Source organism: Trachurus japonicus, chromosome 6, assembly GCF_045865225.1.
Source record: "Trachurus japonicus isolate A0001 chromosome 6, Traja_1.0".
In the NCBI taxonomy this organism is placed as follows: domain Eukaryota; kingdom Metazoa; phylum Chordata; class Actinopteri; order Carangiformes; family Carangidae; genus Trachurus; species Trachurus japonicus.
Window position 1 is genome coordinate 37,513,150 of NC_140912.1, and position 21,385 is coordinate 37,534,534.

General features: G+C 41.4%; 2 protein-coding genes across 2 annotated transcripts; both read right to left on the bottom strand.

The window, feature by feature from the left end:
* Window positions 1-2,832: 2,832 nt before the first annotated feature.
* sycp3 (synaptonemal complex protein 3) lies at window positions 2,833-8,812 on the bottom strand. Its single transcript, XM_085780652.1, has 9 exons — window positions 8,643-8,812; window positions 8,311-8,552; window positions 8,125-8,206; window positions 7,131-7,165; window positions 6,820-6,937; window positions 5,904-6,003; window positions 4,198-4,296; window positions 3,986-4,090; window positions 2,833-3,106 (listed from the first exon to the last, which is right to left on the bottom strand). Exons 2-9 carry the CDS (start codon window positions 8,438-8,440, stop codon window positions 3,053-3,055), a joined length of 723 nt encoding a protein of 240 aa, XP_085636778.1. The 5' UTR covers window positions 8,441-8,552; window positions 8,643-8,812; the 3' UTR covers window positions 2,833-3,052.
* A 584-nt stretch (window positions 8,813-9,396) lies between these two features.
* actr6 (actin related protein 6) lies at window positions 9,397-21,354 on the bottom strand. Its single transcript, XM_085780653.1, has 10 exons — window positions 21,143-21,354; window positions 20,050-20,167; window positions 19,077-19,269; window positions 17,579-17,714; window positions 16,374-16,430; window positions 15,513-15,611; window positions 15,307-15,385; window positions 12,672-12,843; window positions 11,600-11,738; window positions 9,397-9,762 (listed from the first exon to the last, which is right to left on the bottom strand). The coding sequence occupies exons 1-10, from the start codon at window positions 21,208-21,210 to the stop codon at window positions 9,633-9,635; spliced, it is 1,191 nt and encodes a 396-aa protein (XP_085636779.1). The 5' UTR covers window positions 21,211-21,354; the 3' UTR covers window positions 9,397-9,632.
* Window positions 21,355-21,385: the final 31 nt, after the last annotated feature.

Here is a 21,385-nt window from a genome sequence, read left to right on the forward strand (position 1 = left end):
ACATACATTCCCACATTTCATACACCTCAATTACATAGACATAAGAACATAAAAAACACGAGACATAAGACCCCGCACCCCACATTTATATGTGCATTCCCCCTGGTTATGTTCTTTTCATTGTCTTATTTAGTTCAGCTATGGCAGATGGGATGAAGCTTTTGTTGAATTTTATTTTCTTCCAGGTCAGCGTTCTGACCTAGACAACAAGGCGGGAAACAGTGACGTAAAACTGGAGCGACTGTTTCTTTTCTTTTTTCTTTTCTTTTTTTAAAGCAGAAGTAAGGTGAATATTTGTGTTAATATAAGTCTTAAATAGTTCTATCTTCCAACAGCAATCACTTCTATAGAGTGTTTGGACCGAAACACGGAAGGTTTAGAGTTCCTCCATTTTGCACAATGGATATTATATTTACCCAAAAGTATAATAACATTAATAGTGTCAGAAACAGACACGTTTATAGATGATCTACACTGCTCAAAAAAATAAAGGGAACTTCTTAAAATGTTTTTTGTTTTCTTCTTTCTTTCTTTTTTTTTGTGTCATTGTTGTGTGAGCTACTGGACTAATTTGAATTTCCCTGCTAGGGATGAATAAAGTATTCTCTATTCTATCTATTCTAAACAACACATTGTAACTCCAAGTATATCACACCTGTGTGAAATCAACCTTGGATGATCTTTTTTATGTTATTTTGTTCTCAACACACTCTACTATATATTGAATAACGATTTTAAACTGCAATATTTCATTAATTGAGATAAGATGTGTTGTGTAAGTGTTCCCTTTATTTTTTTTTGAGCAGTGTAAATAAAAGAGAATATCATATGGCAATCCAATTATATATGTCACACCTAAAAAGATGTGAAGTGGAACATAGAAAAACTGTATGCTCTAGGGTTTCATCTTCTTCATTACAGAACTCACATGCAGCAGCGACTGTTTGTTTTCAACCGAACCGAACAGAACCACCGGTCCGTTAACGTTAAATTAGCCGCGTTAGCCCCGTTAGCATGTAGCTCAACGGCTGCTGCTCTCCCAGACAAAACACCTCCATCAATCGATATTAAATCAATTAAACTTCATCGATACCAGCTGCGGCGACGCTGCGGGTCCACTTCACCTCGGTGTCGTCGTGTTTTCCACCAGAACAGCTACCGAAACCGACGCCGACAGAAGAGAGGAGAGAAGAGAGAAGCCGCCACCACCAGTCACAACAGGACGTGACGTCACAGCGAGATCGGGGGTTTCCGGTGCGTCGCCGAAAAGTACCGAAGACTCCGAGGAATGTTTACATTTTTGTTCTGCTTCAGTTTCCACGTGAGAAAAATGAACTAATGGAGGTTTGTGGAGCATAGAACAATAAAATACATAAATATATATATCTATAATGTGATTTCATATTTCACAGTAATAAGTATAACAATAAACCAGCTATACATAAATATCAGTTAATCTGTATGTAACACATGAGCTGTTCTCAGCACTAAACATAATTCAAATGTGTATATATATTTATATTTCTTCTTATTCATTATTTTTTCTTAATAAAATGTTAATCATACTCTATTTAGACAAATTAATTTCCGTTTGGGGATTAATACTGCTTTCTTTTTACTGCTATCTGCTGTTTAGATACATTTATTTTCTGTTATCTGCTGCTGCAACTCTGTAAATGTCCCCACTGTGGGACAAATAAAGGATTATCTTATCTTAATAATAACTGGTATATATAATATATAACCAATAATACAGGGTATATACAGGAATCTTAAAGTTAATTTTAATACCTTTTTAAGACTTTTTCAAGACCTTCTCAATACAGCCACTTCAAGCTGTAACCATTTACATCAGTGACACTTTTAAGTTTACGGTAATTTAGTTTGTGATAAAGACTATAGATCACTATGATACAACACAATTCAACATAGGCTAGGACAAAAAAAAAAAAAACATTGCTCCACTCTCAAAAAACAAAAACTTATTTTCTTTTTTATGTACCGGTTCATCTTTGGTTTTTAATAAAATGAATAAATTCACACACTTTTACAATGTTTTTTAGGACTCAAACTCTTGGACAGCTAATTCAGAAAAAATACCTTCAAAATGTAAGACTTTATAAAGTTGTGAAAAGACTTTTTAATACTTTTTAAGGGTCTTAATTGATTTATCACCTTTTAATACTTTTCAAGACCCCGTGGATACCCTGAAATATCAGTTAATCTGTATGTATTAATAAAGTATTGAAACTTGAAACTTAAACATAATTCAAATGTGTATACATATTTATATTTCTTCTTATTCATTATTTTTTCTTAACCAAAATGTTAATCATACTCTATTTAGACAAATTAATTCCCGTTTGGGGATTAATAAAGTAATTTATACTCCAAATACTGCTTTCTTTTTACTGCTATCTGCTGTTTATTATCTTCTTTTCTGTTGTCTGCTGCTGCAACTCTGTAAATGTCCCCACTGTGGGACAAATAAAGGATTATCTTATCTTATCTTAATAATAACTGGTATATTATACTGTATGCTATATAAACAATAATATAACTTGGGGTCTTCACGTCTTCCTGTTTGTTTTTTAATCTACTGTATCTGTGACTTTTCCTTTTTTTGAGAGAACTGAATCATTAAACATCAACATTGTGATGTGTGATTAAATAAACACTGAGATTAGACTTCATATGTTCATAATATAAAGATAAAGTGTGTGTCAGTGAACTCAGACCTCTGTGCATCAGCAGGAAACAACTTTTTTTATTTCCAGTCAAAGATCAAACAGCGTCTCCTCTCGTCTCGTCTTCGTCGTTCAGTAACAGTTCATGAACTCACAGCGCCACCTACAGGCCGCCACCGCCGCCACACGGGCAAAACATTTAGAAAAAAGCTGCAGGAATCACAGCTGAACAAACCAGACCATCGTCTACACAGGAGGCTCGTAACCATGACGACCCTGCAGGACGACCACCCCAACCAGAACAATTACACCACAACACAGTGGCTCTTCTAACAGGCTCAGTCGGTCGCCGTGGTGACGACAGGTCAGAACAGCATGGACTGCAGCGACTTGCGCACGGTCGCCATCTCCTGCTGTTGCTGTGGAAACACAACGACAACAACACATCAATATAATAATCTAATATCTAATCATCTAATAATCAGTTTGAGTATAAAATAAGAATAAAAGTCCAGATTCTCTGATTGCAGCTTCTTCAATGTGAATATTTCTGGTTTCTTTGTTCCTTTATGACGATAAACTGAGTCTCTCTTTGGTTTGTGGACAAAACAAGACATTTGAGGACGACGTCGTCTGGTGGTTTGAGAAACACTGATTGATGTTTTTAGACATTTTATTGACCAAACAACTGATCGATTAATGGTTTAAATCAGTGGTTCTTAATGCACATCTGATGTTGGACATGTCTTTTATTTTGAAAAATAACTTATATTGAAAGGCACGAGACACGTGAACACATGCAGTTGTAATGCTCCTCCTCACTTTCTGATTATTTGCTCCATTTGCTCTGAATGCAAAGATCTCAGTTTCTTATTAATGTGGCCTGATGCAGTGAATCTGGTTTTGTTTTGTGGGTCTTTATTTTGTGCAATTTGATATTTATTCACTTTAGTGAACATGCTCTGAATGCAGAGATGCATTAGAAGTCAAATATATTGTTTTGTTGGTCTCCATTTTGTGCAGTTTGATATTTTTTATTCACTTCCATACATGCAGTTGTCATGGTAACTCCTCAGTTTCATTCATGTGCTCTGAAATGCACTTTGCTCAATAAAAAGCTAAATGAGTTTTTAAAGGCTTTCAAAAAAAAAAAAAAAGGTTTAAATTCTATAAAAGTGGGTCTCGACTTAATGACCATGGGAAAATGTGGAGCCCAGAGTGAAACTAGTTGAGAACCGCTGATTTAAATGATCGATAATGCAGATAACGGTTGAGCTGCGGCTCTAGACTGGACCCACCGTGTCCATGAGGATCTTCTTCTGCAGCGTGGCCATCTCCTTCCTCAGCTCCTGCTGCGCTCCCTGGAGGAACGACTCCTGGCTCTTCTCCATGTCGTCCATGTTCTACAGGAAACAAACACAGAGAGAGAGAGAGAGAAACACCTGAGCTGATTGGAGGATTCCTCTGCGTGACTCTATGACATCATCATCATCATCATCATCAGACTGACCCTGACGAACTGCTCGTACAGCTCTCTGACGGCCTTGAGCTTCTGGTTCTGGACCACGCGGGCCTGCTGCAGGATCTTCTGCTGCTGCCTGAACAGGTTCTGTAGAGAAGCACGAGGAACAAGAGGAACATTAATCAATTTTCACTAAATAAATGTGATTTTTCTGAAACTTTTCAAAGTCCAGTTTCTATTTGCAGCTGTAGGTGTTTCTTTTGTGAATGGGCCGTAGCTCTGGTAAAATCTAGTCTCACGTCACGATATCTCATAATTCCCTTAGATTATATATATATTATTATATATTTCCATGTTTCCCACATTCTATGTCATAAACTATAAACTGTTTTCTTGTCTGTAACAACATCTCTGTCCTGGGTGAGGGATCCCTCCTCTGTTGCTCACCCTGAGGTTTCTCCTGGTTTTCCCTGTTAAAAGGGTTTTCCATGGAGTTTTTCCTCAGTGGATGTGAGGGTCTAAGGACAGAGGATGTTGTTATGATGGGATGTAAAGCCTTTTGAGACAAACTGGTGGTAAAAAAGGGCTATACATATAAAATTGCCTTGCCTTGCCATTGCCAATATATTATGTGTGGCAGGGATTTCTGGGAGAGGATTGTGAACAAGAAAACAACATTTCAGGATGAGCCGGGACACACAACTACTGACTCAGGGTCAGTGAACAGACGCTGCTCTCTGAGGGGCCGGTTTACACTGCAGTTATTACTGTATAATAATCTACTATAAATCCTCCAATCTGCTTCAGCTGCTGAACTGACCCGTCTTCTATCAGAGACAGACTTTTATTTAGTTTAGAACAAATCTTCTGCTCAGGAAAGAGTAAACTCCTCTCCATTCCTGGTTAAAAGCGCCAGAACAGAAGGAAAGAGTCTGATCCAGAGCAGTGTTCACGCCGGGTTCAGGTCCAAAACATTTAGCTACAAATAACTCTGGTCGAACCACAGACTTCTGGTTTTGTTCATTCACAAGAACTTTTCTAGAAAAAAAAAACAGACCCAACTTCTAACTGAGACTCTGAGGCGTCTATTTGAGAATTTATGGTGAGTTAGGTAGAATTTCCACTGGGCTCAGATCTATTAACGACGATGATGAATGTGTTTGGGTCCAGACTGCAGAGTTAAAGCTCAGCTGTGACGTGTTCCAGATGTTTACAGCAGTTGAGGCTAAAACACTGGTAACCAGGGTCCAAAACTAACTTTTTCACTTACCAGCCAGCCAATTTTTAGTTGGTTGGCTGGTAAAATATCTGCCTGGCTGGTAAAAAAATTCACTTACCAGCCAGGCAGATATTTTACCAGCCAACCTACTAAAATTGCGTTTAAGTGCTGTCAGTATTATTTAACGTGTCATTTGGGTCTTATATGCGATTCTCAATCAATATTTTAGTAGTATGCACTAATACTAGCAATTAGGGGTGTGCAAAGCATCCGGTATTTGTATTTGTTGAGGGGGGGAAAGTATTTCTATTTGTATTTGTGTTCGAGTAAAATTCAAAATAGGTGTAAAAATCCAGTTTTTTTGAGATACACTTCTAATTCTAATCCATTCTAAGCCAGAGACAAAATCTACCCGTAATTGGCGAGTGGCGAGTGTTAGTTTTGGACCCTGCTGGTAACGATTGTCCGAGTCTCATTTTAAATAAAGTTTTCTGTGAGGCGGTGACCTCTGACCCCCCCCCCCCCCTGTACTGACGTTGAGCTTCTCCTCCTGCTCCTCCGCTCTCAGGGCTTCGCTCTCCCACTGCTGCAGCGCCGTGTTAACCTGCTGGGAATACTGCTGAGTCATCTTCTGCCTGCACACACACACACACAGAGTGGTCACCATGACAACACACTGACACTTGATGATGATGCTGATGATGATGTGATGAGCAGGAGGAGGAAGAAGGAGGAAGAAGAGGAGAGATGAGGAGGAGGAGGAAGAGGAGGAGAGATGAGGAAGAAGAGGAGGGAGAAGAGATGAGGAGGAGGAGGAGGAGAGAAGTGAAGGAGGAGGAGGAAGAAAAGGAAGGAGAAGAGAAGGAGGAGAGGTGAGGAAGAAGAGGAGAAGGAAGAGGGAGAAGGAGAGAAGGAGAGAAGAAGAGGAAGGAGAAGAGATTAGGAGGAGGAGGAAGAAAAGAAAGGAGAAGAGAATGAGAGATGAGGAGAGAAGTGAAGGAGGAGAAAGTAGAAGGAGAAAAGAAGAGGAAGGAGAAGAGAAGGAGGAAGAGGAGAGAAGTGAAGGAGGAGGAGGAAGAAATGGAAGGAGAAGAGAAGGAGAAGAGATGAGGAGGAAGAGGTGTAGGAAGAGAAGTGATGAGGAGGGAAGTGAAGGAGGAGGAGGAGGAGGAGGAGGAGAGAAGCGGAAGAGGAAGAGGAGGAGGAGGAAGTAAAGGAGGAGGAGGAGAGCAGGAGCAGGAGGAGGGAGAGAAGCGGAAGAGGAAGAGGAGGAGGAGGAGGAGGAGGAAGTGAAGGAGTAGAGGAGAGAAAGAGGAGGAGGAAGAGCAGGAGGAGAGGAGAGAAAGAGGAAGTAAAGGAAGAGGAGGAGCAGGAAGAAAGGAGGAGGAGGAGGAGTAGAGGAGGAGGAGGAGGAGTAGAGGAGAGAAAGAGAAGGAGGAGTAGAGGAGCACCTCTGTCCGTGGTGGTTGTTCCACAGCTGCTCCAGTTTGTGTTGACTTCCCTTCATGTAGTTCTTGGTCAGAGACTCCAGACGCTTCTTCTTGGCCGACATCACTTTACTGATGTCAGCTACACACACACACACACACACACACACACACACACACACACACACACACACACACACACACACACACACACACACACAACCATGAACCATTATAACACACTCAGTATAACACACTGTGGCTATATGAGTGTGTATCTACTCTTAGTTAATGAAACAACTGGTAAATGAATAAATGAAGAAACAGGAACTCACCTCCAAACCTCTCCAACATGGACTGGACCTCATTCCTGACGTGGAGAAAAAGAAAGAGAAAAATGACTCTAAATAACTCAGAGTATTATTAACTAACAACCTACAGGTGTTTCTACTTGTACCTGAGTACTGAACCCACTTTTATCTGCCTGTCTGGACAACGAGCTGCTTTTCTGACATATTTTATGAGGTTATATGAACTACAACACATTGATACAGATAAATTCTATCCATTTTACATTTGTCATATTTTAGAGGATAAACGAGACGGGGTCAGTCCTATGTTCCCACAGCCCTATGTTCCCACAGCCCTATGTCCCCTCAGGTTTATGTTGCCTCATTTCTAAGATTTTTCTTATTTCTAAGAATTTTCTCAAAATGAAACTCTAAGTCAAGTCATTTTTATTTTAAAGGGATGATTCAGAGTTATTTCAACCTGGGGTCCTTTGCACCATGACCTACAAATTTTCTAATGCTTTGTTTACTACTACTAACACTATTTGTACTACTGTAGAAGTTTGTTGTTTAAATTGCACTAACTCATGGAGGTGGGTTTAATTTCAGTATAAGGGTTCGTCACTCAACCCTATGTTGGAGTAGCGGTGTTGGAAGGGGTCAGTCCTGTGTTCCCAGGGCCTTATGTTCCCAGATTTAGCTAAAAGCTACATTACATCTGTAGTCAACTGCTACTGGATAATAGGTTGGGTGTAATTGACTACCAAATTGGGAGAAATGGGGATAAAATCTGATACAAAGGAAATGTGGGAACATAGGGCCTAATTTTGGAAAGAAAAAAAACCTTAGAAATGAGGGAACATAGGGCTGAGGGAACACAGGGCTGAGGGAACATAGGCACGCTCCCGACGAGACAACACTAACTGCTTCATATAAAGTCCATAAACACTATAATAAATCATATTATACATATGAAGCAGTCTAACATACGGTACTATATATATTATACAGTAACACCAGTGTTGGCAGCGGTCATTACCCCACAGCACAGGCCGCCTCAGACACGTCAAACTCGGCAGCAGTTCTTTTCTTCGCCCCTTTGTCCACGATGGGAGTTTCATCTGTGGACAATAATAATCATTTTATTAATATTAATATTAATAAATGGCATTTAACCGTTTCACTCCATGACATAGACAGGTGTGTATGCGTGTGTGTCACTCACTTTCTCTGACGTCATCCTCCGAGCCGCTCAGCTCCCTCTTCTTTTCATCCTCCACAGTGAAATCAAACACGTTTTTATCCTGTTTTTCCTCCGCTTGTTTTTTTTTCATCTGTTTTCTACCTGTCGCCATTTTTCCTCCCTTCCTTCCTTCCTTCTGTCCGCTAACGGGTGTAGTTTCCCGGTCAAAGTTAAACCGTTAGCCCGGCAGGTGAACACGGAGCTCCGGTAATGGCGGCTCAGCACTCCCGCCTAAAAAAAAAATTAGCTTAGCTTAGCTTAGAGATGCTAATGGCTACCTACTATTTTTAAATAAACAAAAAAATAAAATTTACGTTTACCTGTAATATAAAACGGTTCGTGTCTTCTCTGTTTTCTCCTGGCGTAACTTTTACACCGAGGTTGGACTCGGAAAGTTCGTTAAAAAACACAAACTAAAGGGACAAAGATGACAAACGATGCTAAGCTACAGAGAAGCCGTTTCCCGCCGAAAGAGAGGCGTTTAAGGACCGTACGAACATTTTACACTGCTTCTGCTCCGGTCCCAAATTATACTTTTTTAAAATATCAAAATGTCAAATGTATTTATTTGTGCGTATTTTTTGTAAATGTAACCAAAAACAAGCCAATGCTCAGAGCTGTAAACATAAATAGTTAATTCAGTCCTCTGATATTCAATGTTACCAGCTTCATAAATGAGAACATTTAGTAGTTTCCTCTTTTTTTCTACGACATTGAACTCAGCATCCTTACCCTTTACAAAATAAAAGACTCCAGCAGCGCTTCAGCAGTAATAATGAGCCATTTTCACCTTGTTCTGACAACTAATTATTGAGAAAATACTTGTCAGATCCACTGATTGACTCATAAAAAAGTAAACTAAACATGATTTGATTCCAAAAATTAAATGATGGAAACATATCAGGAGGGGAAAACGACACAGATATTCTAATAATCAAAATTATAAGAAATTTGTTCAGTAATTTTTCAACCAAAGTGTGGAAAAATAATTACTATTTTACAGCTTTTGGCTTCTTAAAGAGGATGTGCTGCTGTGTTAACTTTTATTTATTTATTTATTTTTACAATATTTGAACTTTGGCTCATAAAACAGCACTTTAAAGATGGTGTCCAGCTAAAAATAAGGTGTGGTGATTCAGAGACCAAACTAAATAAATGACAGACTAATAAAAATAATCAACAATAATGAATTTTTTTATATAAAAAAAATTAGAAAAACAAGCAACATATTCACATGTACATACATACATACATACATACAGGAGCATAACACTGAAATAAAAATACAACAGAGTCGTCTGACGTCAGAGGTCAAACTTCTCTTCACAGATGCAGTGTCCGTTCTCCTCGTACTCCTCCCTGGTCACCACCATCTCGTCGTAGTCGGGGTTGTGAGCCAGCAGCTTCCCTCCTTCCCACGAGTGGCAGATGGGACTGAAACAACAACAAAGGTATTTAATACCTGACAGTAGTGATGATGTGCAATACCACTGATTTTCATTCCGATCCGATACCAAATAAAACCAAAAGGTGGTGTTGCCGATACCAATATCGATACATTTTTACAAAAGCTTCATGTATGAAGAGAGGGAAACAAAAAAAACAGACAGTTTCAGATTATAGTTTTGCAATGACACTAAAACACAGACTACCTTTCTTTGATTTAGTTTTAATTGTCAGTGGCAATAAAACACTGAAAAAAAGACATTAATTGCCAGGGTGTAACCATGGTATGTGGGAAAGTGCATCTCCCACAATTCTATGTCGAGGAATAGGTCCTGTAAATAGTGAAATAACAGTTTACTGTGATAAAAAAATAAAAAAAAGGTGTTAACCCCAGATTAGTGCAGACTGGTGATAGTATCGATACTTTCTTATGAGTCTCGATCTTAAAACGGACATGTTTGGTATTGGAAGTATCAATCTGCACATCACGACCTGAAAAGTAATATTCTCCGCTGTCAGGATGTGCCACCCAGTGAAAACCCTGCACTGTGTGCATGTTTTGCAGGATGAAGTACTTAACAATATTAAAGCCCCAGTCTGTAACTTATTTGTCTTTTTCTGATCAAAAATCAAACCTGTCTTTCATAAATCCGTATTTGACTGAAGGTGAATCACAGCTGCATCCAGATGAAAGCTTTCTGGTTCCTTAGAATGAGTCGTTACAAGTCGTTACAAATACATAAGTGGGCGACGCACCGAACCGAGGCGGCCATGTTGCAGCGTGACCGTAGGTAACCACGGAAACGGCCTGTTAAAACCGTCACCACTGTGTAGTGTGAGGAAGGACGGAGGCACTGGTGTTGCATTCAGGTGCAGTCAGGCAGACGGCCGTCGGCAAACCGACCGGATGTCATTTTACTCCACCAGAGAAAGACGGTAAAACAATACCACATCACCATGACAACATGTTGTCACGCACACCACTTGTTTACATAGACGCTTGTTTATCCTGTTACATGCAGCGTCTGTTGTCTGTCTGACGTCTGCCCCATTTCACCTGAATGCAACATCAAGAATACATTCAGATGATGACCTCAGAGCAGGGAACCTGGATGTTTAGTCATTTAATGTTTCTACACTGGAGTTTAACTGTGATTCTTCTTGAATGATTAAAGGACAATTCTGGGCAAATTTAACTCGGGGCTGTATGTTCCTAACATTTTAGGTCTAAAAGAAGGAATCTGAAGATTTTCAGTTTAATTGCTCCTGTTTTGCCGACATGTTTGTAAAACTAGATCTAATTCAAAGTCTGGTAGAGTCAAGACCCAAGTTGACGCTCGGTGTGTTCAGGTGCAGTGGGAAGCTCCCGTTTGTGTCATAAACACAGGAATATCAACTCCGGACTTGCTTGAAGTGAATAAACTTCTGGCTGCATGTTTGAGTCTCCATCTGACGCTGTCTGTGGCTTTGAGGGATGGAAACAGCCTAAGCAGCAGAACTTCAATCTGCTCCAATTCATCGTTGCCGTGGCGATGCGGGGACAGACACAACTACCGCAAAACAGGAGACATTAAACTGAAAACCTTCAGATTCCTTCTTTTACACCTAAAATGTTAGGAACATACAGCCCCCAGTTGAATTTGCCCAGAATTGTGCTTTAAGTTTATAGAAAAGTAACAAGAGCTGTTGAAACGCTGTGTCCATCCAGACATCACGGTGAGCAAGTTGAGTTTTACAGCTTTTTTGGTAAAAAAAACATATATCCCCCTCACTCTAAATCGAGTTATTTCTATTTTGCCTCAGACTCGTTGCCTCGGTGACCTACTTTGCAGGCAGCAGCACGGACACGGGGAGGTGGGCGGGGACCAGCGAGCGGAGCTCCGCCTCCAGACGCTCCCTGAAGCCGGGGAACAGCGAGTTCCCTCCGGTCAGCACGATGTTCTGGTAGAAGTGAGGCTGCATCTCTGTGGGAGGGAGGAGGAGGACACGGTGAGTGGACAGGAAGTGGAGACGTTAGACGTGTGAGTCCAGAGTCAGAGTCAGAGTCAGAGTCAGGTTATTTGCCATTTGTGGAAGGGGACCACATTGGAAAAGGGTTTGCCAGAGCTCAAAAAGGAACACTTAAGACAATAGACCGAATCTCCTTGTTGTTTACAGCTACTTCCGGGTAGAAAACCAGCTGTAATGTGAATGAGATCAATAGTAACGAACGAGAGTTTAGCTATATATCATATTTTTCAGGCCCTATCACCGTTTAGACAAATCTGAAATGATTGAAGAAACATTACTATTTCTGTGTGTGTGTTTTGTGTTGCTATGTGTTGTATTTATTCAGTTTGGGGGAATCACAGTGTCTAGAAAGCATCAGTGGCTCAGCTGACAGGGACAGCTAACGGTAGCTAAGCTAACGGTAGCTAAGCTAACAGCAGGACGTCAGCTGTTAAAACCCTCCCGTTGTGGGACACCACATGAAACTACTCCAGTTAGCTCAGTCATGTTGGAACTCAGATATCCGCTGGAGAAAATATTTTTTCATGGAGCGTTTATTGAGTCACTGAGTTATTAAAGTTAAACAGGTAGCTAACCGTTAGCCCGGCTAATCTATGATAACCATGACTAATTACAAAAACGTGCACACAGAAATAGTAATGTTTGTCCAGTCATTGGTTTTATAAACTTGACAAACATCAGATTAGTCTAAACGGTGATATAGTGACATGAAAAATTAGATAAATATAGTGAAACTCTCGTCCGTCACTATTGTTCTCATGCTGGTTTTCTACCAGGAAGTAGTTGGAAACAACAAGGAGATTCGTCCTATAGGACAATAAACAATCAATAAACAGATACAATAGATCAAATAAAAAAATAGATGAAATAAGGCGGCGGCGGCTGACCTTCAGGCAGCGACTGCACGGCGTCCACCACGGCCTCGGGGATCCCCATCTCCTGGATGCCGATGTCCGACGGGTGGAAGAGCATCTCTGGGACGGCGAAGCGCTCGTTGGCCAAGCGGAGGATCTGCTCTCCTGTCTTGTACTTCCCAGTGAAGATCATCTCCTCCCGAGGCTGCAGGATGGACACAGACTCATACTGTTGGACACACGCAGAGTTCACACTCTTCCCTGGAAACATGTCTGACAGCCATGTTATCACTCCAAACAGAAGAGCTGTTTTCCACAGTTGTTGGTGGAATAGTGCACAGACATCCAGAGTGTGAGTCCAGGTGCAAAACAAAAAGCAAACTAAGGTGAAAGAAGAAAATGTTTGCAGACCACCAGTAAACGCTCCCAAAAGATTGATGAACAGAAGGTCTTCGTTTGGATCTAAAACTAAGTCCTGAAGAAGATCAGTTTCAGATCCAAACATCGACCTTCTGGTCATTAAAGCAGAAGTCAGGTGAATGTTTGTGTTAATATAAGTCTTAAATAGTTGTATCTTCCGACAGCAATCACTTCTATAGAGTGTTTGGTCTGAAACACGGGTCTGTCAGTCACTCTGCTCTGCTCTGAGCCCAGGAGAAAACTTTCCTTGTATCCTACAACCTTTATCCAATGAGGAGAGAGAACGGCATAAAGGGGCAGTCCTCTCTGTGTGTGCAGCCAAGGGATGCGCCTGAATGTGGTGACGTAGGGACGAGGACCAATAGATCCATGACTAGGGCGGGGGCTGCTAACGAAGTTAGCCAAAACGACCAGATCGCTTACTTCTGCTTTAACCTTTTGGGAGGATTTTACCGGTGTTTCACCTTGTCCACAGTTGAACCTTGTTTTGTACATTGAACCAGTTTGTTTCTCTGTTTATTCCTCTCAGCTTCACATATTTCCCTGTTACTTCAGTGACTTCTGACATTACTAGTTGTTTATCACCTGATCTGATGCATTGAGACGCTTCTTATACCCAGTGTTTTCCCTTATATTATATATTATATTATATATTATAAAATGGAAAGGTGAAATCCTGCGATCTGATTGGTTGTTAACCGTGGTATAATGAGCATATACCACGGCTACTATTCTAAAACCTTATCACAGCGTAGGCTATCACTCCGCCTCAGGCACGTATGACTGGTATGGATGGAAGTTGTTGTCATGTATCCATGACAACAGACTGTTGCAGTCCATAGCAAAAGACAGCTGATGTTTTTACGATGTTAAAAAATGTAGTAAAGTAGTTGAATTGACATGTTGGCGGAGGGACGACAACCCCCTTAGAGTGGTAGAATGCTTATACCACGGCCTGGAGTGATATATTGCTTAACTATATTGCATGACTGTATGACGGTTTCTTCCCTGATGTTTGTCATGTGATTTCTGCAACATGGTTTTGATAACACATTCCTTTTTTGTATAATATGTGTATGTACATAAGTGTATTTATTATTGATGTATCATGTATATTGTTGCACGTTAGATTTTTCTGAACACTGTATGAACTTTTCATGAAGTTTTGTTTCATAAAACATTGTATGACATGATCCGTCAGATGAGCTGCTACACGAGGATAATCAGAGGTGTGTTCGTTCTATTCACCTGCTTTATGTCTGAAGAAGGGTTTAACCTGAAACGTCACTCTCCCTAGATGGTAATAAACTATTACTATTCCTCTCTCAGCCCCAGAAGTCGATGTAAAGACGAGCAGTCTGAGGCTTTGACTCATCTATGGAAGCATCTCTCACATGCTGAGAAATGATGACACATTGATGAGAGAACAACACAAAAACATGTCGTTTTACGGTGCTTTTCCACTAGCACGGCACAGCGCGGCTCGCTATTTTTTCTTTTCCACTAGCCCTAGTACCTGGTACCAAGAACTATTTTTAGCACCTCCTCGGCCCTGGTTCCAAGCAGCCGAAGCGATACTGTAACGTGACGTCAGCCGACTGCCACTGGAGGAGTGCAGCGCTACGTCCAACATGAGTATCAAACCTGAAAAAACAGAGCGGCAACAGCGACTATGATCTGTATCAGACTGTTGTTGTTCCTTCACCCGAGTTAAATGTTGCTGTGTGTTAAACCACTGTGGTCTGTTAACGAGCTGCAGACCAGTGAGTTTGGAGCTGACGAGAGGAGAGAAAAAAGAGAGACGGACAATGCGGCCCCGCGCCGACCCCGCCCCCGCTGAGGAGGAACTAGAGAACTCAGCTGTAGTGGAAAAGCAGCTTTACCGGGCCGAGCCGTGACTGTGGAAAAGCGCCACTTTTTCCATGACTGGAAAAGTAGTCGACCATATTCCTGGAGTGTGGAAAGTAGGGCTGACCCCAAAAAAATTGAAGCTTCGAAGCTTCGTTCGTTGCCATGGAAAATCGATGACGTCCGTGATTGATTGTTTTTTTTTTCTTCCTTTTTTCCTTTTTGACACCGGTTCTCATCGGCAATTGTTACATTACAATGAGTAGGCGACTTGGCATCCTGGAAACCTGCCTGATTTCGGAGATATGCAGTGTTTGTTTGCCATTACTTTCATTATTTCCGCTACGAACGCGATAAAGCTTTGATTACCAAAATATGATAATCGGGAACGTTGACTCACCTTACAGAATCCTTTCTTTATGGAGCTGAAGTCTGGAAGAACGTAATCCCTCATCACCGTGTTCTCCTCACCCTTCATCCTGACACCACAGGAGGAGAAACATCATGGAGGCTGAGTGTGTGTGTGTGTGTGTGTGTGTGAGAGTGTGTGTGTGTGTGTGTGTGTGTGTGTGTGTGTGTGTGTGTGTGTGTGTGTGTGTGACTCACTGTGCCACCTCCATGTCCCTGTAGAACTGCTGAGAGACGTAACACACGTCCTCCTTCACCTGGTTGATGACGTGAGTCTCGTCCATGACGTGTAACTGTCTGAGGGGAGAAGAAGAAGAAGAGAGACGACGTCACTTCCTCTCATCTTCAACAGCCCGTCTCCATGGATACGGGTTTCAGTCAATCTGCATACGTCTTTTATCGTTTCAGCTGTTTTAAAAAAAGTTATAGTTCAACATTTTGGCAGATTGTCCCATCACCATAATCCCTATAGTCGTAGCAGTAGGTTCGTTACCTTTAATTGTCGGTGCAAGCTGTTTTTAGAACGGCGGAGCAGAGCCGTGAGCTGCTCAGAGCTACGCTACGGAGGCTCATTATGGGATTTCTTGGTTTTCCCTCATCAAACTCATCAAATACACAATCCAACAACTCCACAACGCTCTGGTGGACAAGTTGTGAGCTGCACATTCACCACGCTATGAGATAATAACACAACGTTACCACACAGAGTTGTTTTAGAGGGAAATACAGAGACTGTTGATGAAAAACTGTCCCTGAAGGCAACACGCATCAGTGGTTTTGCATAAATTTCCCTCTAAAATAGCTTGCACCGACAATTAAAGGTAACGAACCTACTGCTATGACTATAGGGATTATGGCGATGGGACAATTTGACTAAATGTTGAACTATCCCTTTAAACGAACAAGAAAAAGCTGGTTCTGGATGAGGCTCCGTCTCAGACCCGTTCACAGACACATGATCGAGCTGCTCTCTCCGTGTGTCTGAGTGCTCAGATTTCCTACGCACCCTGAATGTGTCTGGAACCAGGATGGGTTCACCTGAGCAGCTCCGACACTCACCGATATGAAATGATCTCCTTCAGGTGATTGGTCAGCAGCTTCCCTCCCACATTGATCCTGAAAAACACAACACAACAAAGTAAACTGTGAACACTTTGTCGTCATGAAAAGAAAAGAGTGTTTTGACCTTTTTTTTAATCATTTTTATATGTGTTTGTCAACTTCAACCTGCATAAACCTGAATGTTTGTTGGATTTAAGCATTACGAGGTGATGTGGGGGAGGGGGGGGTGTGTCCAAAGTGATCAACACCCCCTTTATTAAGGTGTGCATAATTATTAAGGCAACTTCCTAACCTCAGACAAAATGGGACAAAAATGAGATTAAACAGACTCTGAAAAGTCCAAAACTTGTAAAAATGTCTTCTAGACGGATGCAGCGCTCTTAAAAGTAGATAAATTATTGGGGCGTGGTCACTGAAAAGTCAAATCTTTCGTTACACAAGAAACATGTGGAGAAACAAAGACACAAATAACGGCTAAAGAACAGAGCTGACAAGAATTAAAGGGATAGTTCACTCAAAATTTAAATTTCACTCATTATCTCCTCCCCCTCATGTGGACTAAGGGCTGGGAGAAGTTTCAGAGTCCTCCGTGGCTTCTCTGAGTTACAGGGGGTCTCGGCGTAGCAGTGCATGTCCATATGACGGTTGCTAATGGATACCAACTGTCTTCGTAACAAAAAGACACACCAAAAAACATCCAGATACCTCCATGCTGCTCGTATGTAATGTCCGTCTTGTATTGAAGCCCCGACATGAGAATTTTTTCCAAATCCAAATCTCGCGAGATTTGGACAGACCAGGAAGAGGAGCTTCCGCTACAAAACAAGTTAGACTTATTTAATTTATTTTGGAACAATTTCTCATGTCGGGGCTTCAATACAAGAGGGACATTACAGACGAGCAGCATGGAGGTATTTGGATATTTTTTGGTGTGTCTTTTTGTTAGGAAGACAGTTGGTATCCATTTGCAACCGTCATATGGACATGCACTGCTACGCCGAGACCCCCTGTAACTCAGAGAAGCCACGGAGGACTCTGAAACTTCTCCCAGCCCTTAGTCCACATGAGGGGGAGGAGATAATGAGTGAAATTTCAATTTTGAGTGAACTATTCTTTTAATCATGAACCAAAGGTTGAACTGTCAGTTTTGACTCAGCCTGACTCCTGTTGTGTGTGACCAAACAGAGAGTAAAGCGCCTGACCTGCGGACCCCCTCCTTCATGGTCTTGCTGCGGCAGTAGGGGGCGATGTGAGTGAAGGAGAAGCCGCTGTCGACCACCAGGCAGCAGAGCTGAGTCGGGTCAGAGTGGAAGTAGTGGTGAGCGCTGAGAGAGCCGGCTGCAGTGGAGCAGACAGGACAGGGAGGGGTTAATCATCACACAACAGCTCCTATCAGTGGTGCATGCACAACCTGGCTGCAGAAAGAACCGGTCGTCATGGTTACCTTGTTTATATACCTAGACTTTAGGTTTTATAACGGCAAAAACAACCTTGTTGATGATGGTCTCAGGACGGAGGATCGTGTTGCCGGTCTGAACAAACCACAGACACTCAGAGCTTTTTAACCAGTTAACGTTTATCAGTCGGTTGACGAGAGTCGGTTATTGGTTAAAACAACAATGTGTCTCTCTACCTACACCACCATCCCATAGTCATTTACTGAACTGACCATCTCAAAATGACTCAACATGCTCAAATGATTATCTAACACCAGTGTTGGGAAAGTTCACTTTCTACATGAACTAGTTCAAAGTTCAGTTCACAAATTTTAAAATGAACTAGTTCAGTTCATAATTCAACATTTTGAACTAAGTTCATGTTTCCAAAACTGAACTAGTTCATAGTTCTTTTTTCTTCAATATGTTGCTACCAGCTATTATTTTTCAAAATGATTGCCTCAGCCCATGTAGAACCACAGACAGCTATTATTTTAGCACTTTTAACCAGTATTAGTTATAGTTACTACTTTACTTTCCCCAAAACATAACTGAGAAAGTTAATTACCAGGAAAAGTAACTATTGCGTTACTATTTTATAAAATTCTCAAATATGTCAAATGAGTTGGACTTCCCTCTCTGACCCCGTATCTTTTACTAACCAACTGGTCAGTATTCCTCCACGCGCTGTATCACTCCGCTGATCCAAACAGCTGATAGGTGTTGTCTGATTGGCTGGTTTTTCCGCTGCATATTATTAACACCTGGTTACAGTATTTTAGCTGGGTTTCTATGGAAATCTGGCAAACTCCTGAACCAAGTCACACTATGAGAGAGCGCTGTTCACAGTAATGTTCATCAAGCAGAAATACAGTACGTTCAGTTCACGTTCACCCTAAATATGAACAAGTTCATGAACGATAGTTAATTGAACGCGTTCAGGCTGTGTAATTAAAAACTCTGACGCGTTTCGGCGTCTATAGCCTTCATCAGGGAGTCAAATGAAGGCTAGACGCCGAAACGCGTCGGAGTTTTTAATTGTCATTTCGACCATGCCATAATTTAATAAAGGCATTTTATAGTTAAGAGAGTGAGTGCCTTGGAATTTTTCTTTTGTTTTCCCATTGTGTTTTAACTGTTTAACTATTCCTTTAGATACCTGGATAACTGTGGTGTGGTTTTAGTTTGTTTTTCCTCTGATGTCTGCCCGGTCATCAGAGCGTGACCTTTTGACCTTTGACCCTTGACCCTTGACCCTGCTCACCATTGGTGCGCAGCGCCGACTGGAACTGGTATTCCTCAAACAGGATCTCGTTCATCGACTCCTGGATGGAAGTGAAGTTGAAGAACGGCTCGGTGATGATGACGCTGGTGTCGGCGAACTCCACCTTGAACATCTCTTTACCAAACAGGTGGTCCCACACCTTCCTCTGGACATCCCAGTTCACCAGGTAACCCTGGCAACACACAGACAGACAGAGAGAGCAGACTGGGGTCAGGGCTGCTCAGGTCCAGATGTGTTTTATTTCACCATCTCCCCATGAGATGGACCCACCTACTGCCCATTTCTGAGTCCTTGATGCTATGTACAGCGACTATACCCCATAATATGATATGCATTCAAGTTAACTGCTTGTAATAGCTCACTATTTCTTGTCTGCTTAGGCTGTAATGTTTGTAGGGCTTACCCAAAAAAATTGAAGCTTCGAACCTTCGTTCGTTGCCATGGTAATCAATCATGAACTCCGTGATTGATTGTTTTTTTCCCTCCTTTTTTCCTTTTTGACACCGGTTCTCATCAGCAATTGTTACATTAAAATGACTATAGGCGACTTGGCATCCTGGAAACCTGCCTGATTTTGGAGATATGCAGTGTTTGTTTGCCATTACTTTCATTATTTCCGCTACGATCCCCTCCCCCCAGTCAGACGTTACGGTCACCACCCCCCCCCCGGCCGTCGAAGCTTCGATTAAAACCGATTTTATGCCCGCAAAGCTTCGATTACCAAAATATGATAATCGGGTCAGCCCTAAATGTTTGTAATGTCTTGATTACTCTTTCCAGTGTTTGTGTGTGATTGTTGTATGTATGTTGTATTTGTTATGTGTTTCTATTCTCTTTTCCTTATCCTTCTTTCTTATTTTTACTTGGGACCCCCACAAAAACAAGGTGATACCCCTCAAGGGGTTAATCCTAATAAAGAAATTGTGGCCGGATGCTGAGGTTGACCTCTGACCTTCTGGAAGGGCAGGATGTAGAAGAGACCGGACGGGTCCTTGATCTCGTCCAGCTGGTTGGCGGTGAAGGTCTTCAGCCGGGAAGTCTTGGAGCGGAACTGGCAGTTAGGGATCACACTGGGAAGAAAGCAGACTTTATTAACCTGTGGTCTTGACCTCTGACCTCTGACACATCCTCAGTTTGAGTTCATTAATAAGACACTAACAGGTCAGGATGATGAGTCTGTATCTGACATGAAACAGTTAAACAGTTGTTTTTAGACACTTTTTACTTCTTTCAAGCGTAAGTTCACTTGAAATAAGTAGAAAAATCCACAAAAAAAACAGATTTTTCTACTTGTTTTAAGTGAAATTTTGTTTGAAACAAGTGAAAATGATCTAAAAACAAGTTAATTTCTAGGGGATGAGTCTAATTTTAAGTGGGCAGAGATTAGTTTCGACTAGAAATGAAATAAGACAAATATTCTTGGAAAGATTTTGAGTTTTTGCAGAGTGTAGGCCTGGAGGTTTCTTCTGTCAGGTGTCATAGGATTGAATAAAAATCTTTATTGTCTAGAGCCGAGGCAGGAAACTGGCTTTTTATTTGGTCTCACCAGGTGTCACCCAGTTAAAAACACAGGCTCAGTGATTCATCTATAACACGTTCCTCTGGTATTAATTGAATATATAATATATATATATATATATATATATATATATAGCTTTATTTCACAGACTCCAAGTCCAACAATTGACACAAACAAAGAAACATAGACAAACAATATAGACAGCACACAGTCTGTCCTGTCCACACACAAACTAAAAACAGTACAGTTGTTTAGACCAGTATTTCCAAAACATGGAAGTGTATTAAAGTTTTATGTTTTTAGTTTTTATTTATTTTAACTAATGACACAGACTGATTAGAGAAAGTAAAGAGCCTGAAGTTCCTGTTTGTTATGAACCGAGCAGAGCCGAACAATCCCGAAGGTTTCAGTTACTTTAAATCTGAATATAAACCTCCTCTGATCAGTGTTATTGATCTGAGCTGATAGATATCGATGAGTAGCAGTTAGCCGTTAGCCGTTAGCTCCCTGACGCCAGCGGACTCACCTGACCTTCTCCTGGCTGTATCCTATTTTCGCGGTATAAGCTCCGTTGTCCAGAACCAACGTCGCCATTTTGCCTTAAACAAACAGAGAGAACCGCTTCACTTCACTTCACTTCACTTCATTTCACTTTCATCACACACACGGACAAACCGCCGCCATTACGGCTCAGTCCACTCCTCCTCTTCCTCCTCATCCGACCAATCAGCTTCTCCCTCTGCTCAGCTACGTCATACGCACTGGGACT

Coding starts and splice junctions, on each gene's coding strand:
- actr6 (XM_085780653.1), bottom strand. CDS start 21,210: ATGGCGACGTTGGTTCTGGACAACGGAGCTTATACCGCGAAAATAGGA. Junction 19,270..20,049: donor ACATCCTGCCCTTCCAGAAG/GTCAGAGGTCAA, acceptor GTGTGTTGCCAG/GGTTACCTGGTGAACTGGGA. Junction 9,763..11,599: donor TCCGTGCTGCTGCCTGCAAA/GTAGGTCACCGA, acceptor TTGTTGTTTCAG/TCCCATCTGCCACTCGTGGG.
- sycp3 (XM_085780652.1), bottom strand. CDS start 8,440: ATGGCGACAGGTAGAAAACAGATGAAAAAAAAACAAGCGGAGGAAAAA. Junction 7,166..8,124: donor GAGGCGGCCTGTGCTGTGGG/GTAATGACCGCT, acceptor TCTCCACGTCAG/GAATGAGGTCCAGTCCATGT. Junction 6,004..6,819: donor AACAACCACCACGGACAGAG/GTGCTCCTCTAC, acceptor GTGTGTGTGCAG/GCAGAAGATGACTCAGCAGT.